This window comes from Castor canadensis, chromosome 17 (assembly GCF_047511655.1).
Source record: "Castor canadensis chromosome 17, mCasCan1.hap1v2, whole genome shotgun sequence".
Taxonomy (NCBI): Eukaryota; Metazoa; Chordata; class Mammalia; order Rodentia; family Castoridae; genus Castor; species Castor canadensis.
The window spans coordinates 43,264,168-43,281,480 of NC_133402.1; the positions used below are offsets into that span (position 1 = coordinate 43,264,168).

At 39.5% G+C, this 17,313-nt stretch overlaps 1 protein-coding gene across 14 annotated transcripts in view; it reads right to left on the reverse strand.

Annotated features, from left to right (window-relative positions):
• The window catches only part of Ulk4 (unc-51 like kinase 4), a 548,798-nt gene that overhangs the window by 466,511 nt on the left and 64,974 nt on the right, over positions 1-17,313 (reverse strand). For all 14 annotated transcript variants that reach the window (XR_012443110.1, XR_012443108.1, XR_012443109.1 and 11 more), the window contains exon 17: positions 14,826-14,904. Coding sequence is in view for 9 of the 14 variants with exons in the window: in XM_074059105.1 (XP_073915206.1) it covers positions 14,826-14,904 (79 nt within the window). In the remaining 5 variants the exon portion in view is untranslated. The remainder of the gene's footprint in view (positions 1-14,825; positions 14,905-17,313) is intronic.

Here is a 17,313-nt window from a genome sequence, read left to right on the forward strand (position 1 = left end):
TTGTCACTCATGGTGCCCAAAAAGAAACAGAAAAACATTGGACTTTATGACTGGTATTGAAAATTAAATGTATGGATTGATACAGAATAATTTTTATATGATTGGGTCTTTTTAACCCAGCAATTTTAATGTCTTTGCACTTATTTCACAGTATTTTTTATTCTTCAATAGTTTTGTAGTTTTCTTCTTTTTTTTTTTCCCCTCCCTGGCTTCATTGAAACTGCATATATGTTGAAAAGAAAGAAAAAATATTTGTTTAGTAGGAAGGTGCAAGGGCAAATTGAATTATCAATATGGAAGATTATCAATGATAATAGTCTAAACTCATGGCTACAGATGACCCAGAAATGACGACACCGTGTCTGATACGAAATATGTCATCCCTGGCCCGACAATACACAGCCTACAAAACAACTGAGAAAACTACCCCACAGCAGCTGGGGGATACAAACTGCTTCATGACACCACATTAACAACACAAAGAAGAAAAAAATAAACCAGACGTCACCTCCTAACTAAACAAGGACGTTCTTCCAGAAGAACAGCCAACTTTTACAATTTGCCATCAAGAAGAGCCTATTTAAATACAGGTTTTAGAGCAAGAAGTGACTAATGAAAAGATGTGGCCTGGAACCTGAGACCATATTTTTTTGTCTTGGGCCATAAAGTGACGGATTAGAGACTCCATCCCCAGGAGTAAGAGACCATGCTTTCTGAGAATCGGATGGGCATCAGGATACGGGGGCTCCCCTGCACTCCCTGTTCCCTGCTGGGCAGCAAGTGCCATCTTGAGCATAATTTACACCCATCTGAGGCAGGTAAGGTGGTGCTCACTCCTGACCTTCCCTGCCCAAGGACACGGGTTGGGAAACTCAACCCTCCCACTAGGTTGCCCTCTCCCCCGACCCCTGCTCACTGTCCTTACCTGTCTTCCTTCCCACCCGTGCTCCTGTCCTCACAGTCAGCACTGCAAATGTCCATGTAAAATACCCGGCACCCTGACAACAGTTTCTGAGTGTCAGCACTCCTCCACCCCAACTCAGCCACTCACCCATGATCACAGTGGATCCCAACATCACTAACACTTTTCAAACTCAGATTTTCTAATCTTCATTTATGTATTTTAAAACTTCTTTACTCAATGCTTTTCAGCAACATTTTCTTTTTTGGTGGTACTGGGGAACTCAGGACCTTTGGTCAGCTAGGCAGGCACACTACCACTTAAAACTAACTCCAGCCCTTCTGGCTCTAGTTATTTTTCAAATAGGATCTCACATTTTTACACAGGGCTGGCCTGGGATCACAAGCTCCCTTAAATTAAACCTCCTTATTAACTGGTATTACAGGCGTGCACTACCACACTCAACTTATTTGTGGACATAAGGTCTCACTAACTTTTTGTCCAGACTGGCCTTAAGCCCCAATCCTCCCAAACTCTTCCTCCCCAGTAGTTAGGATTATACTCTTTGAAGTCATCAAGACTAAGCCCCTACCCTCCCACTTGCTCTCAGCTTCCCTCCACTGACTGCGCACACTAGGCTGGTAAGACTGAAACCATAGGCCTCAGAAAAGAGGGTGTGAAAGTGCGCTCTCAGCCCTGTCTTCACCAAAGCTCACCTATCTAAGGGAGAGTACCATACAACTGACTGGCTGACCAGTTCTTTCCCAAGTTCTTCATCATACACATGGCCTCTGTGGAACCTAGTTCTCCTCCCCCTAGCAAGTTAGCCTTCCCTTATTCTGAGATGGCAGCTTCATCCCTTCTTCCCTACCTCAAATCCCTCAGCATCCCTTACCCTCCTTTGAAGGTGACTTTGCTAATGGAGTCCAGAGTCAGAAACCATTCGACAGAAGAGAGCTTTCTCCCACCACCAGTCTCACCCTCCTTAATCTACTCTTCCTGTTGGAATGGATAAAATGTCCCTTCTTCTATGATGTAAGGCCAATAGCCAGAGGCCACCCCTGCCCAAATAAGAAGAGCCACCTCAAGCATCCTATACAACCATCCCAGTGTACCTCTACCCCACAGGTTGTTCTTTATGAGTCACTAATAGCTGTCAATGGACTAAATCCAATAGAAACATCTATTTTCAACTTTATCTAACTCTAGAGATAATAGAAAAGACAACATGTCTCCTGTGCAGCTTCTCCTCCATCCCATCAAAGCAACACTCCTGATTTTCCTCCTGTTCATCACTGCTCCTTCTAGGTCTCCTGGCTACTTCCTCTTCCTGTTTAATATCCTTCCCCTATTAGAAAGCCCCAAGTCTTCCATGAGGACAAGGACAGTGCCTGTTTTGCTCATCATTTTGTCTGCAGTGCCTGGCCCATTACTTTGCTCCAAAAAGTGCTCATTAAATATTTGCTCATTAGATGAAAAAAGAAAAAAAAAGACTTAGCTCCATACCCAAGTATGTTATACAAAATTAACTCAATAGATTACTAGCCTATATTCAAAACTTATAACTACAAAAATCTTAGAAAGAAATACAGGAGAAACTCTTTGGGCTACACAAAGATTTCTTAGATACATACCAAATCATAATCCATAAAAGAAAAAAATTAATAAATTGGACTTCTTCCAAATTAATAACTTCTAGCTAGGTGCTGTGATTCACACCTGTAATCCCAGCTACTCAGGAGGCTGAGATTGGGAGGACTGTAGTTCAAGGTCATCAGGAGCAACACACTGCAAGACCCCATCTCAACCAACATCTGGGCACAGTAGCTCATGCCTATCACCCCAGCTACATAGGAAACATAAACAGATCCTGGATCATGGTCCAGGCCAGCCCAGGCATAAACGTAAGACCCTATTAGAAAAAGGGCTAAAGCAAAAAGGGTTGGGGTGTGGCTCAAATGGTAGAGCACCTGCCTAGCAAGGTCCTGAATTTTTAAAAATGGCCTTTCTCTCACCAGAATGCCTTTGAGAGTCACCCAAGTTGGTGTGTATCATTAGCTCACTTCTCTTTACAGCCAAGTAGACCTCAAACTAAGGATGTCGTAGCTTGTTTCAACACTCACAAATCGAGGGAATTTTGGTGTTTACCATTTGGGCCAACTACACATAAAGCTGACAAGAACAGTAAGATTCAGTTCTCTCAAAAAAAAAAAAAATCCCAGGAGAGAACATGTCATATATATGTCCACATGACTGTGTATGTGGAATGTGGAGCTGTAATACGGAGAGTGTTTACAGGACTGCCAATGTGTCTTCCAGAGTGGACACAGGGTTTTACACTCCCAGCAGCAGCTCTTGGCACTGTCAATGCTTGTTGCTTTGATATGTGTACTTCCAATAATTGGTTTTTCCTCATTGGTAATAATGTGAACTATCTTTTCAGGTACTTAGTATGTCATTCATGTGTCATCTTGGTAAACTATTTCTCTAGTCTTTTGCCCATTTTCTAACAGGATTTTTTTTTCTGTTGAATTTTGAGAGTTCTTTACATATTCTAGAAACAAGTCCCTTATGAGATGTGTAGTTTCTAAGTATTTTCTCCAGATGTGTAGCTTCTAAGTATTTTCTCCAGATGTGTAGCATGTGTCTCCAGGTGTCTTAACTGGGCCACTGGCAGAGCAAAGGTTTTGGTTTTGATGAGGTCTAATCAATTCACATTTTTCTTTCACAGATCATGCTTCTGAAGAATCTCTCCTGCACACCTGGACAACAGGCACTAAGGACTCTGGACAATCTTACTTTAGCTAAAGAGCATGAGTCTTCTTCTGGAAAGCAATTTAAAAGGCCAGCCAGTCTCCTCAATCCCACAAGGGCTCAGGCCAGTCTTCACTTGGTTTCCCTTCAGTGCCAGGACACAGCCCTCACTCATAGGACACAGTTCTTAGTCCTAGGTCTGGCCCTTTTGGAATTTTGATAGAACCCCTCTTAACTTGGTGGGTCTTGACCTCCAAACCATCTCCTCAGCACCAGGCAATGCTGACATTTCTGCTCACTCCCTAACCCCACAGCAGCTGCCTGCTACAGGGTCCCCTGGGTGCCACTTAGCACATACTCAGCTTTGAGGCCAGCCAGTGACTGCAGGGAAATGTGAGCACATACTCTGTAACTCTACTCTCTCTAGGCCTTTCCCCAGCTCACTGTCCACATTCCTCCAGCAGGGCCACCTTCCAGCCTGGCTCATTACCCAGGAAAGGTGCTGCTTTCTGCCTGGATCTGCTTCCTCCTAGCAGGGACCCTACAGCTCACCCTGACTTCTGCCTGTGTCCCAAGCACTGTACCACCTCCAGTTTCCACTTGCTTCGGCTTTTGTGTTCTCTCCAGATACTGACAGATGAGTTAGTGCAACATTGCTCAGCCACTGACAGAACCAGAACTCCAGCCCAGGTCTGACTTTGAAGTTAATTTTCCATTTTGGTAGAAGAAGAAATTTATACCCCAAATACAAATGACACTGTAAAATACTGTATAGTAGGCCTTTGGTATCTGTGGGTATCTGGTTCCAAGGAGACCACCCCTGCAGAAAAACCATGCATACTCAGGATGCAGAGAGCTCAGCCTGTACTGTGGATGCATAATACATTTTCCCCATAACACCACCTAACTTCTGCTAAAGACACGCTACCTTTCAACAAATCTAAAATGTTCACTTTATCTCTTCAATTAAGCATATTCACTCTTACCTTGCTTTGGGGGCACCATTTGCTTTCTGGGAGGCACACTTTTACATAATGAAGGACAGGGAAACACAAAGATTACCTAATTTTAACACAACTGACAATAACATGGAACCAACTAAGAGTTTCTCTGGATCCACAAGCTGTGTAATGTGCACACGGGGATTTAAAGTTTTTGTTTTAAAATTTTATTTACTTATTTATTTTTACTATACTTAGTCAAAGCTACATGTAAAAAAAAATCCATAAATAAGGGACACTTATTGTAGCTGCGTATTTTACAGAGGAACCCCCACTCCCGCCTACCTCCCACTTTATTAGAGCTGAAGCTAAAAATCTCTCTGTATAGATGGGTGAGTTGTTCCTTTTTTCCTTTCCAAATTCCCCATTTCACTAAGGAGGTAGCTTTCCTAGAATCTTAGTTCAGCCAGGCTCAATGGCACATGCCTGTAATTTCAGCATTGAAAAGACTGAAGCAGAAAGATCTCAAGTTCAAGGCCAGCCTGGGCTATGTAGTAAGACCTTGCCTTAACACTGTTTGTAACAGTGGAACTACTCTACAGAACTTAGGGAAAGTGGGAAAAGAAAAGAGAATGACAGAGCATCAGTAATATCGCATAACATAAGATGGGAAGGCAGAGGATATAAGGATGTATACTGAAAATTGTTGGAAAACGGGAGGTGGGAGGTAAAGGGGAAAGGAAGAGTAGTCGAAGGGACTGAACAGACCAAAGTAAAGCACACTCACAGAGGGTATACACTGAGACACCCCTTTGAATGTCAACTTAAATATTAATAACAAAAATCAGGACTGTAAAATAGTTACAGTGTGAACAGAGAAAGGGGTACTAGTGGGAGTGGGGAGAGTGAAGAAAGGAGATTAGGTGACATTATATGGTTGATGGATTTCTCCTATATGAAACAGAACTAAAAAAACCTCTTGAAATTGCTTCAAGTGGGATGGAAAGGGGGCCAAGGGGGAGAGACAATGGAGGCAATGTAAATAATGTACAATATAAGTCTAAATGGAATTGTCACTAGGAATCTCCCCCCTATAATGTATATCCTAATAAAAAATTTACAATAATAAAAAAAAAATTTTGAGTCTCAGTTCCAACTAACAGCCTCAGGCAAACCTAAGGCCTCATCTTGTATTCTTAAATGATACCAAACCTAAAAACCATAGCAGCAATAACCACTATCCCATCGTGTCCCAGGTGGCCTAATGGTCATCGTTTCAGACTTCTCTGTTTCTGACTTTTGAGAATTTCCTTTACTTTCTTGTGCATCCAACTATGTATTTCAAAGTCTTTTGGTCACATTTCTAAGTGTCTATTTTTGCTTTTGCTGTGGGAGAATTTTCAGAGTATCTAAATAGCTAAATCGTCATCATCAGAAGAATGCTTATTTTTATAATTAGGATATTTACAAAATAATAATAAATGCTACACAGAAAAGTTGGAGAAAAGCAAGTTCGTGTATATACATAAAATGCATATATCTCAAAAAGAAAAAAAAGTTCTACTCATTCCTCAAAAGGTTTTAAGTTGAAAATAAGAACTATGGAAAATAAAGACCACAGCGGAGTTTTCTGTGTGTAGTTGTCCTAATAAGAAAAGCTATACTGCTCAAGTCACCAGGGACCAAAGAGGAAGTGGTGCGACTTGCAGCCTAATCCTGAGCAGGTGCCCCTCCAGGATCACACCCAACATTGACCTTTAAAACAGGAGCACAGCCAATGATCTCCAGCGTCTGTCAATCCTATCTTTAAAATTCCAAAAGGACATGATGTTCAGGGAGAAATAAGTGGGTTAAATAATGCTTCAAATCACCAAACATCCACTATTTAACATAAAATTTAAGTCTGAAACCAACTCTAGGAAGTTGAACGATATGGTGTCAATGCTCTGCAGTCAACAATTTTGGGGGATATTTCACTCTTCTGAGCAACTACATCACAAGATGTGACTGTCCCACAGAAAGTGTTAGTGCATGAAATGTAAATTACACTTTCAAAAGTAAATTACATTGATTTTTTTTTCATTTTTCTTTTATTATTCATATGTGCATACAAGGCTTGGTTCATTTCTCCCCCCTGCCCCCACCCCCTCCCTTACCACCCACTCCACCCCCTCCCTCTCCCCCCACCCCAATACCCAGCAGAAACTATTTTGCCCTTATTTCTAATTTTGTTGTAGAGAGAGTATAAGCAATAATAGGAAGGAACAAGGGGTTTTGCTGGTTGAGATAAGGATAGCTATACAGGGCATTGACTCACATTGATTTCCTGTGCGTGGGTGTTACCTTCTAGGTTAATTCTTTTTGATCTAACCTTTTCTCTAGTTCCTGGTCCCCTTTTCCTATTGGCCTCAGTTGCTTTAAGGTATCTGCTTTAGTTTCTCTGCATTAAGGGCAACAAATGCTAGCTAGTTTTTTAGGTGTCTTACCTATCCTCACCCCTCCCTTGTGTGCTCTCGCTTTTATCATGTGCTCATAGTCCAATCCCCTTGTTGTGTTTGCCCTTGATCTAATGTCCACATATGAGGGAGAACATACGATTTTTGGTCTTTTGAGCCAGGCTAACCTCACTCAGAATGATGTTCTCCAATTCCATCCATTTACCAGCGAATGATAACATTTCGTTCTTCTTCATGGCTGCATAAAATTCCATTGAAATTACATTGATTTTAAAACAATAATGGCAGTAATAATGTTGCATGGCATAGTGAACTAAGTGAATTAGTCATGTTTTAAAAATGAAGAGAAAAACGCAATGGAAATACTGACAGTTAAGACAGAGATTAACATTTCCTGAACTAACTAAGCTTTCTAATCTAGAAAGCAGTTGAAACAGGAGCATCATAATCCATATAATTTTAAAGTGTGTCCTTGTGTCTGTCACATGATAGGTAGTGACAACACAAGGAAAAAGATGCACCTTTAGGATAGAGCTATCTGTGTTCCACTTTATTCAAATGATGACAGTGGAAACCTGACACCATGTGCTCCCTGACTGCAGAGGCCAGGCACCTAATGTCACCTAGGATTTCTGAGTCTAACTGGCCATCTAGACCTAAAGTATAGTTTATAAGAAATTTGAGGACTACATAAACAAGTTTAGTGATAACAAAAAAACCAGATACATCCAGAGTGTAGACCAGTCTACAAAAAAATGTTCCAAACATACCAAGGAATCAACATCATGAGGCAAAAAAAAAGACGGGGTTGGGAATTCTAGTAGAAATATTAGCAATGAAACTTCAGTGGTGCATGATTAAAATATAAACCAAGTAGAGTTTCTTCTAAAAATGCAAAGGAGGTTTAATTTTAGGAATTCCACCAATATACTCCACTTTTAAGAGAGAGACAAAGAAGAAAACTTATATAAGCATCCAAATTCAACCCCTGTTGTTGTTAAAAAATGAAGTAGAAGTTGGTAAATAAGGGAATAAAATTACAAGATTCTAATACCCCCGAAGTACTGATGAGAATACAAAGTACTAAAAATTCTTCTTCATTTGATTGAAGAATTTCAAATTTTCAGTTTTTTGGGGGAACACTTTATGTTACCCTCAATTTGAACATATGCATACCCTATAACCTTTGACATGAACCTACCACTAAGTGTATTCCTATGCATGTTTAATAGAAAGCTTGCAAATGTGTATAATGATGTGTGAGTTTTAGAATAGCCAAACATGGAAAACAACCCAAACACCTGGCACCAGTGGTACAGGGTACTCGGGCAGTAAAATGACCAACAGGTACATGCAAGAAGAGGAATTCTACAAACACGATCTACCAAAGCATTGATATCATCGTGCCTGAGTAAAATTCAAAGAGCACTAGGCTGCAGAAGGCACTCGCCTCCTAGCAATACTCTCCCTAATGTTCTCTCTTGACCCATCATCAGTTTCTTAGGTTTTCAGTTGTGATTACTTACTAAGCAGTATATTTCTATTTTGTACATATTTCCTCATATTTGTAACTCATCAACAAAGAATGATTTGAACTTTTTATCTTTTTTTCTTTGAGACAGGGTCCTGGACTTGAACCTGTGATCCTCCTACCCAGCACAATTAGAACTTTTACACCAAAAGGAAAGCACAAAGTAATCCATAAGACCCTGAGCCTAAAACATACAAAGAATTCTTTTAACTGACTTTAAAACTCAGTATTTGACTGTACATATCATCTGTGGGTTATATCTCAAAAACATAAAAAAAGACACAAAAATACTTTAAAATGCATGTAATAGCTTGTTTTCAGCAGCATTTGTATTTTTAAAACCTATACCTACCTACTTATTCTAAACTATAGGTTAAAGACAGTGATTTTTAGCTTATGAGAAGAAAGTTTTAAATCAAAAAAGCCAAACTAATTTTAAATTAGAAATACCAGTAGGAACTCATAATTTTTCTTAGAACACAGAGCACTAAAATTCTCTTTCATTAGTTGAAGAATTTCAAGTTTACACAGCCTTTTTGGAAAACACTTTACCCTTGATTTGAACATACACATATCCTATAACCTTTGACTTGACCCTATTATTAGGAGCAATAAGCAGACCTCCTGAGAGTGTATGTTCTAAATCTATTTCCAACTGAAAGCAAACAAGGTTCCCGATAGAAATGGTTTCAGAACTAGGGGCTGTTAGCTCCCAGGTGAAATATGTAAAATCCTATAGGCAGAAAGCAAGCAAGTCAGCAGAGATAGCGCAGGATGACAACAGAGGGACAGAGGAATAAACTTGGAAGAGTTCCCACTGGACAGACATGGGCAATTTAAGCACTGAAAGACTAATGACCACATATAAATCCTTAAGTTCTTAAAAATATGAAAAACTTCATTGGACATTTATGAAGATGACTAAGGGACCAACTCCTTACTTGGAAACTTGGCCTGTGAAGGGAAAGTATCAAGTATTTTATCATGTTTGCTAACCTATGTTTCAGCATAATCAGATAGTTGATCTGAGAAAGTTCCAACTATCTATGAGAAATGATTACTGAATCAGAAAATTATTGTTTGGCTATCCTAAAACATTAATTCATCTAGACAATGATGATCAATCAATGCTAAAACTATTAAATAAAAGAGTGATGAGAAAGTTTATAGTAAGGCTGACAACATCTGAAACCAGTGATCAATCTTAGTTCCACTGACATCGAGTGTTATATGCCTTTCCCTGTGAAGCAATAGGAAACACACAGCACCAACTATGAAGAATTGCTACCCTCCCCCATAACCCCCAACAAAAAGAAGCTTGAATGGAATCAATGGTCTATATCTAACCAGCAGTTTACAGAAAATGCAGGTGACATAGGACGATGTTACATGACACCAAACAGGTGCAATAAATTTTTCAATATCCCAGTTTGGACTAAGACAAATGACTATTTGTCTTGAATAAATAAATGGTAATAAAAGTAACAGAAAAGGAAATGTCTGAAACAAAGAGACTCAGAGATCACATCATCTGAACACAGTACAGGACGCAGTTTAAACCCAGGCTCATAGAAAAATTATAAAATGACATGTATGAAACCATCAAGAAAATGTGAACAATGACTGGATATGATACGATATTTAGAAATCTCTGCTGATTCTGTTGGGTGTGATAATGCAAATGTGACTACATTTTAAGTCCTTTTCTGTTAGAAAATAGATTTATGAGTTTGAGAAAAAAGATGTTAGAGATATATAGAGAGTATGTTAAAGATGTCTTTAAAAATACTCAAGAGAGAGAGAGAGAGAGAAAGGAGGGAGAAAAAAAGAATGGGGTGGGGGGACAGAGTAGAAGAAAGAGATGAAATAAGATTGTCACAAAGTAATAATAATTACTGACATGAGTGACAAAACGTTTTACTCTACTTGCTTTACTTTTATATATGAGCTGTTCCATAGTAAAAAGTGCTAATGAAGCAATTAACCTAGAATATTTGTTGAATATTCCTTTCAGTTCTAGAATTATATGAGTCTATATTCAGTTTCCTAAAATATATTCATTGCATGCCAGAAAATAAATACATGTCACATAGTATCAGAAATGTTTATGTCACATAGTATCAGAAATGTTTCCTAAAAATGATTACAGATAGAAACCACAATGGTTACAAATTGGTAATGTGTAATCTAGAAGAATGAATTTAAGATGGCTACATTTTTTTGTAGAAAAGATAAAGAAGTCAATAAATGCTTGGACATGCATAAAAGAGATCATGACTAGTTCTTTTATGGAGTCATGAAGAGATAAGATGAAGTGTATCATAAGGATAGCAAAGTAGATGCTGGCCCCTATTTCTCCCTACTCTCTGTAACAAATTACTTGTGATATTTTCCTATTGTTCTTTTAATCATTCATTAAATCCTTCAACATTGACTGGGTGCCTGAGATACATAGCACATGACTTGGCTGGCTTGGCATCATGGGGTACAAAAGGCTGAGGACCTTGGACCACAATTCTGATTATCCACTGGTAGTAAAAAAGACTGGAGAAAGACTCATCTCACACTTGAAATCTTTTGATGATCTATTTAAAAATTCTCTACGAATACCCCACTGTGAGTTTTACAGAAACTCTGACCTAAAGCTCACTAATGGGCTCCTCGGGGTTCCCAATCTCCTGAAATCATGGGCAAGATGTTCAGTCAGCATTTTTCTGGAGAGGATGCAAGGCTTATGTTAATCTCATCAACCTCAAATGGTTCAGGCACCAATGGAATGGCACCAAGTCTTTTAGCAGAAAATTCTAAAAAGAGAAAAAAGATGAAACACAGCATCATACATCTGACAAAGCCTAACAGAGATCCTGCTTCTTACAGAAGTCAAAAGATATAGTTAAACTTCTATAATTTTTTCCAGTGTTTGAGTGACCTCTAGAGGCTGCTTAAACTGTCACATCGCATTGCTCATAACAAAGAGCTCAAAAAGTGCTGTGAGAAACTAGAAAAAAATAAAACACAGCATCAAAGAAGGTAGGGAATGTAGCTCAATGAAAGACATCCTGGGGTCGATCCTCATCACACACACATGCACACACAAGGCTAGCATCAGAAAGGAACACCTGGCACAATCTCAAGTTAGGAAAATTTCACATTTTCCATTGAAATTTAGTTCACTATTATAGTATGCTTACATCAAAATAGTCCACCAAAGAGCTAAATATACACCAGTAATTTTTTAATGAAATAAGAGAATTTTTCCCAAGTTCTTGCATTTCAAATTAAGAAAACATTAGCAAGCACCCAGGAGGAGAAGAGTACAAAAATAAAAGATGAGAGAACTCGGGAATTCACACCCACCTATCCTCTCAGTGGAGGCAGCACCAGGAATACAATGTTCATGAAAGGGGCAGCAACAAGGGTCAGAGAAGCATCTTGAGAACACAATACACCCAGGCTCCAAAGAGAGGAGCACTGGCCCAAACACTTGATCTAAGAGAATACAAGCCATACAGTGTGGCTCCAGAACAACCCAGCCAAACATTCTCAATGGTGGCAGTGGCAAGTTCCAGGAGGACAAAGCCATGAGCACGAAGCCAGACAAAGAGGCCACATCACCCATGTGACTGACAGGTCCCAGATTACTGCAAATGCCCTCTGCCTAGAACTCACATCTAGTACTTTCTATGCAAGAATAAATATAGAATTGTTAAACCTGTTGAAATCACCATAAGAAGGGGACAAGGTAGAAAGGAGAAAAATAGAGGGGATGAACCAATTTGGGTTATAACACATATACACATGGAAATGTCACAATGAAACACCCTGAATAGCTATCTTAAACAAACAAAAATGTCTTTTTTTCAAAAACGGAGACTAGGAAGGTAAAACAGGTCTTGTCTGGGGAGAAGGGTAGTACAGTGGGAGGAGAGACGATTTAAGGAAAGGGTGGAGGAGGTGAATATGGTGTAAATATTATGTACTCGTGTATGGAAATGGAAAAATGACAACTGTTGGTCTCATGGGGGGGGAAGGCAGAGGAGAATGATGGAGAGAGTGAATTCAACTATGACGTATTAAGAACTTTTATAAAAATGTCACAATATACCCCCAGTACAACAATGATTAAAAAAAGGGGGGTGGAGGCGCAGAAATGACATCTACACATATGGACACATAGTCTAATTTCATTTCCTTCCTACCTTATATTTTCCTCTCAAAAACTACTGAGGTAGATGTACTTCAGAGACCAAATTACAGATAGGCATACACAGAAAAAAAAAAAAAACTCTGCCTAGACCCTGGAGAATTCCTGACTGCCAGCCACTGACACAGGGTGTCCCAAACACAAAGTGCAGTGATGAGGGCAGCCTCTCAATCCAGGCTTGGCCTCTGTCCTCCTCAGACTAGGCCACAAGCACCACTCATTCCTCAGATCCATCTCCTGCATGGTGTCCACCCCACAGGGGAGCTGACCCTTTTCTTTTGTTCAAGAACCATCACAGACCCCCGGACATTCCTGACCATCTAGATCAGTCTTTCAAGGCAATGCCCTCATGTGTCTAGAACAAGTGTCTACGCCCATGAGGTTCATGCCACCCTGTTGCCCAATGCTCTAGTTCATTATTCTCAATGCCTTTAGTATCCCATTGTGTGGACATGCCATGCTTGGTCATTCTACCGTTGACAAACATGTGGGTTACTTTAAACAAAGCTGTATTTTTTCTTATACATGCCATGTGCACATCAGGTTACAGGGTAATGGATGCTCGGTTACAGGTACAGATCTACTCAGCTTTAGGAGACACACCAAGCTGTTTACCAGAATGTTTATGCCCATTTATATTCCCACTAGTCACCTATGAGAGCTCCTTTACCATCATATAGGATTGACAAGCTTTTTCATTTTTGCCAATGTGGTGATTATCTTGACAGTTCATTCTGGTTTTGATTTGGTAGTCTAATACAGCATTTTAAATACTGAACATTAGAATTTATACTGGCCAGGCTTCTTGGGCATTAAAGTCTTTTTTTTCAAATATTCTCACAGCAATCAGCAAATCTGCCAACACTCTTCAAAGGATACCTAGGAAATAAGCATAGGTATATGTACATGTGTATATACCTAAACTAGTCTCCCTGACTCAACCTCGTCCCTGTCCCTATATCAGAGTGATCCTTGTCAAGCACAAGCCATGCTCTGTTCACAGTCCTCCAATAGACTCCCATCTCATGTCTTATAACAAGTCCATATGATCTGCTATGTGATCTAGCCCCTGGCTACCTCGCTAACTATCGCTAACCAATCTCCTCCTCATTCATTTCAAGTATACTCACCTCCCTATTCCTTGAAATATGCCAGCCATCTCTCTACCTCTATTCCTTTGCAATTGCTGGTCACCCCATCAGGAATACTCCTTCCGGAGAGCAGAGCTCCTCCCTCACTTCCTTCAGGTCTCTGCTTCCATCAAAGCAGAAAGTTCAATTGGACAGGACTTGGCTAAACAATTCCTCTGAAAGCTCCAAATACCACACCATCTGCCTCAGCTCTATATACTCTTCTTCTGATCCCAAGTTCCTGCTTTTCCCCATAAAGGCCTTGATATTTTTTCCTAGTTTTTCTTGTGAGCCTCTCTCTGTACAAGAGATAAAAACCTATCACCAATTAAGTGTAAGATGTATATAGCAGGATTGGGTAGAACTTAATCTTCAGTACTCAAGAACACTCAGAAAGAGAGTACAATGATAGTAGTCACTTCCCAGGACCTGGAATTAATGGTTAACCAAATAAAAAAGCTTCCCGCTATCAGAGCTTAAGGAAAAAAAATGACTGAAGGGGTAGAGGATGGAGCTCAGTGATAGAACACGAGGTTTTGGGATCAATGCCCAGTACCGGGGGGGAAGAAAGAAAAAAGCTAACATCAGAAAATATCTTTAGTACATGTCCATTAAATACTGGGATGAGTCGTCAAGAACTAAACGACAGTTGGTAAGGATGAAATTCAAGAATTTCAATATGAAGAGAATTTGAATGTGAGTTATGAGCTGTGCTGTAAACAAGACTGGTAACTCTGCCATCCCACCTTTAACAACATGTGGTAAATGAGCTGCTGTGTCATCTTCCAATTGCCATAGTTCCACAAATAAAAATTAAATGAAGCTCAACAAAAGCTGTCAGTTCCCAATCACAAAATCAGAGGCAACTTTATTGTCATTAATAGCATGTCAGTAATAGAAGAAATTACCTCGATTACAGGTATATTTTCCTGGAGCTCAGTTGTATGCGAGGCCAGCAAACCAATAACGCGAGCAACCTTGGCCCGTCTGTAAATGGAGAGAAAAGCAGAGTCAGGGACAAAGGAAGTCAATCAGGAAGTTACACTCCACAGCAATGTGCGTGAGATATAACAAGGTGAAATAAAAACCAGATGTGATAGGACAGGCCCACACAAACAGGGAGTGTACAGACCCACGAAGCTCTCCCCCATGTACATAGGAAGCATGATTAGCAAGGTCCCGTGTGATACTTCTTGTGCTGTTGACAAGATTTAAACAGGCTGGGGTTTAATTATAAAATAGAAAAACAAATTTTGAAAAGGCCTTAATCAGAGAGAAGAAATAGTAATTAATTCCTTTCTCTCTGAATACAGAAGCATTGTAATAAAGATCTCTGTTCTACCTGTTAGTAGACCATGAGTTTCTAAATCAGTACCAAATAATTACTATAGGAACAATTAAAACATATAAGTACATATTCTCATTAATGGAAATTTTGCAATCAAGTCTTACAAACTTTGTGCTATTTTAATGAACACTAGTTAGTTTATATGAGATAGCCAGCAAGAAGTGAAGTTAATAAATTTTTAAATGATGCTTTAGTGTGACTTTAATAGTACTTAATTCAGAATATTCATTTTGATAACATTTTTCATTAAAAAAGTGGTGAACACAAAAACAGACATGAAGACCAGTGGAACAGAATAGAGGACCCAGATATGAAGCCACACAACTATAACCAACTTGTCTTTGACAAAGGCGCTAAAAATATACAATGGAGAAAAGCCAGCCTCTTCAACAAAAACTGCTGGGAAAACTGGTTAGCAGTATGCAAAAAACTGAAACTAGATCCTTGTATATCACCCTATACCAATATTAACTCAAAATGGATCAAGAATCTTAATATCAGACCACAAACTCTAAAGTTGGTACAGGAAAGAATAGGAAATACTCTGGAATTAATAGGTATAGGCAAGAACTTTCTCAGTGGAACCCCAGCAGCACAGCAACTAAGAGATAGCTTCGATAAATGGGACTTCATAAAACTAAAAAGCTTCTGCTCAACAAAAGAAATGGTCTCTAAACTGAAGAGAACACTCACAGAGTGGGAGAAAATATTTGCCAGCTACACATCAGACAAAGGACTGATAACCAGAATATATAGGGAACGCAAAAAACGAAATTCTCCCAAAATTAATGAACCAATAAAGAAATGGGCAACTGAACTAAACAGAATTTTCTCAAAAGAAGAAATTCTAATGGCCAAAAACACATGAAAAATTCTCACCATCTCTAGCAATAAAGGAAATGCAAATTAAAACCACACTAAGATTCCACCTTACCCCTGTTAGAATAGCCATCATCAGCAACACCACCAACAACAGGTGTTGGTGAGGATGCGGGGGAAAAAGGAATCCTCTTACACTATTGGTGGGAATGTAAACTAGTACAACCACTCTGGAAAAAAATTTGGAGGCAACATAAAAAGCTAAACATTGATCTACCATATGATCCAGCAATACCACTCTTGGGGATATACCCAAAAGAATGTGACAACAGGTTACTCCAGAGGCACCTGCACACCCATGTTTATTGCAGCACTATTCACAATAGCCAAGTTATGTAAACAGCCAAGATGCCCCAATACTGACAAATGGATCAAGAAAATGTGGTATCTATACACAATGGAATTTTATGCAGCCATGAAGAAGAACAAAATGTTATCATTCGCTGGTAAATGGATGGAATTGGAGAACATCATTCTGAGTGAGGTTAGCCTGGCCCAAAAGACCAAAAATCATATGTTCTCCCTCATATGTGGACATTAGATCAAGGGCAAACACAACAAGGGGACTGGACTTTGATCACATGATAAAGTGAGAGCACACAAGGGAGGTATGAGGATAGGTAAGACACCCAAAAAACTAGATAGCATTTGTTGTCCTCAACGCAGAGAAACTAATGCAGATACTTTAAAGCAACTGAGGCCAATAGGAGAAAGGGACCAGGAACTAGAGAAAAGGTTAGATCAAGAAGAATTAACCTAGAAGGTAACACACACGCACAGGAAATCAATGTGAATCAATGCCCTGTATAGCTATCCTTATCTCAACCAGCAAAAACCCTTGTTCCTTCCTATTATTGCTTATACTCTCTCTACAACAAAATTAGAAATAAGGGCAAAATAGTTTCTGCGGGGTATTGGGGGGGAGGGAGAGGGAGGAGGTGGAGTGGATGGTAAGGGAGGGGGTGGGGGCAGGGGGGAGAAATGAACCAAGCCTTGTATGCACATATGAATAATAAAAGAAAAATGAAAAAAAAAAAAAAGAATTAACCTAGAAGGTAACACACACACACAGGAAATCAATGTGAATCAATGCCCTGTATAGCTATCCTTATCTCAACTAGCAAAAACCCTTGTTCCTTCCTATTATTGCTTATACTTTCTCTTCAACA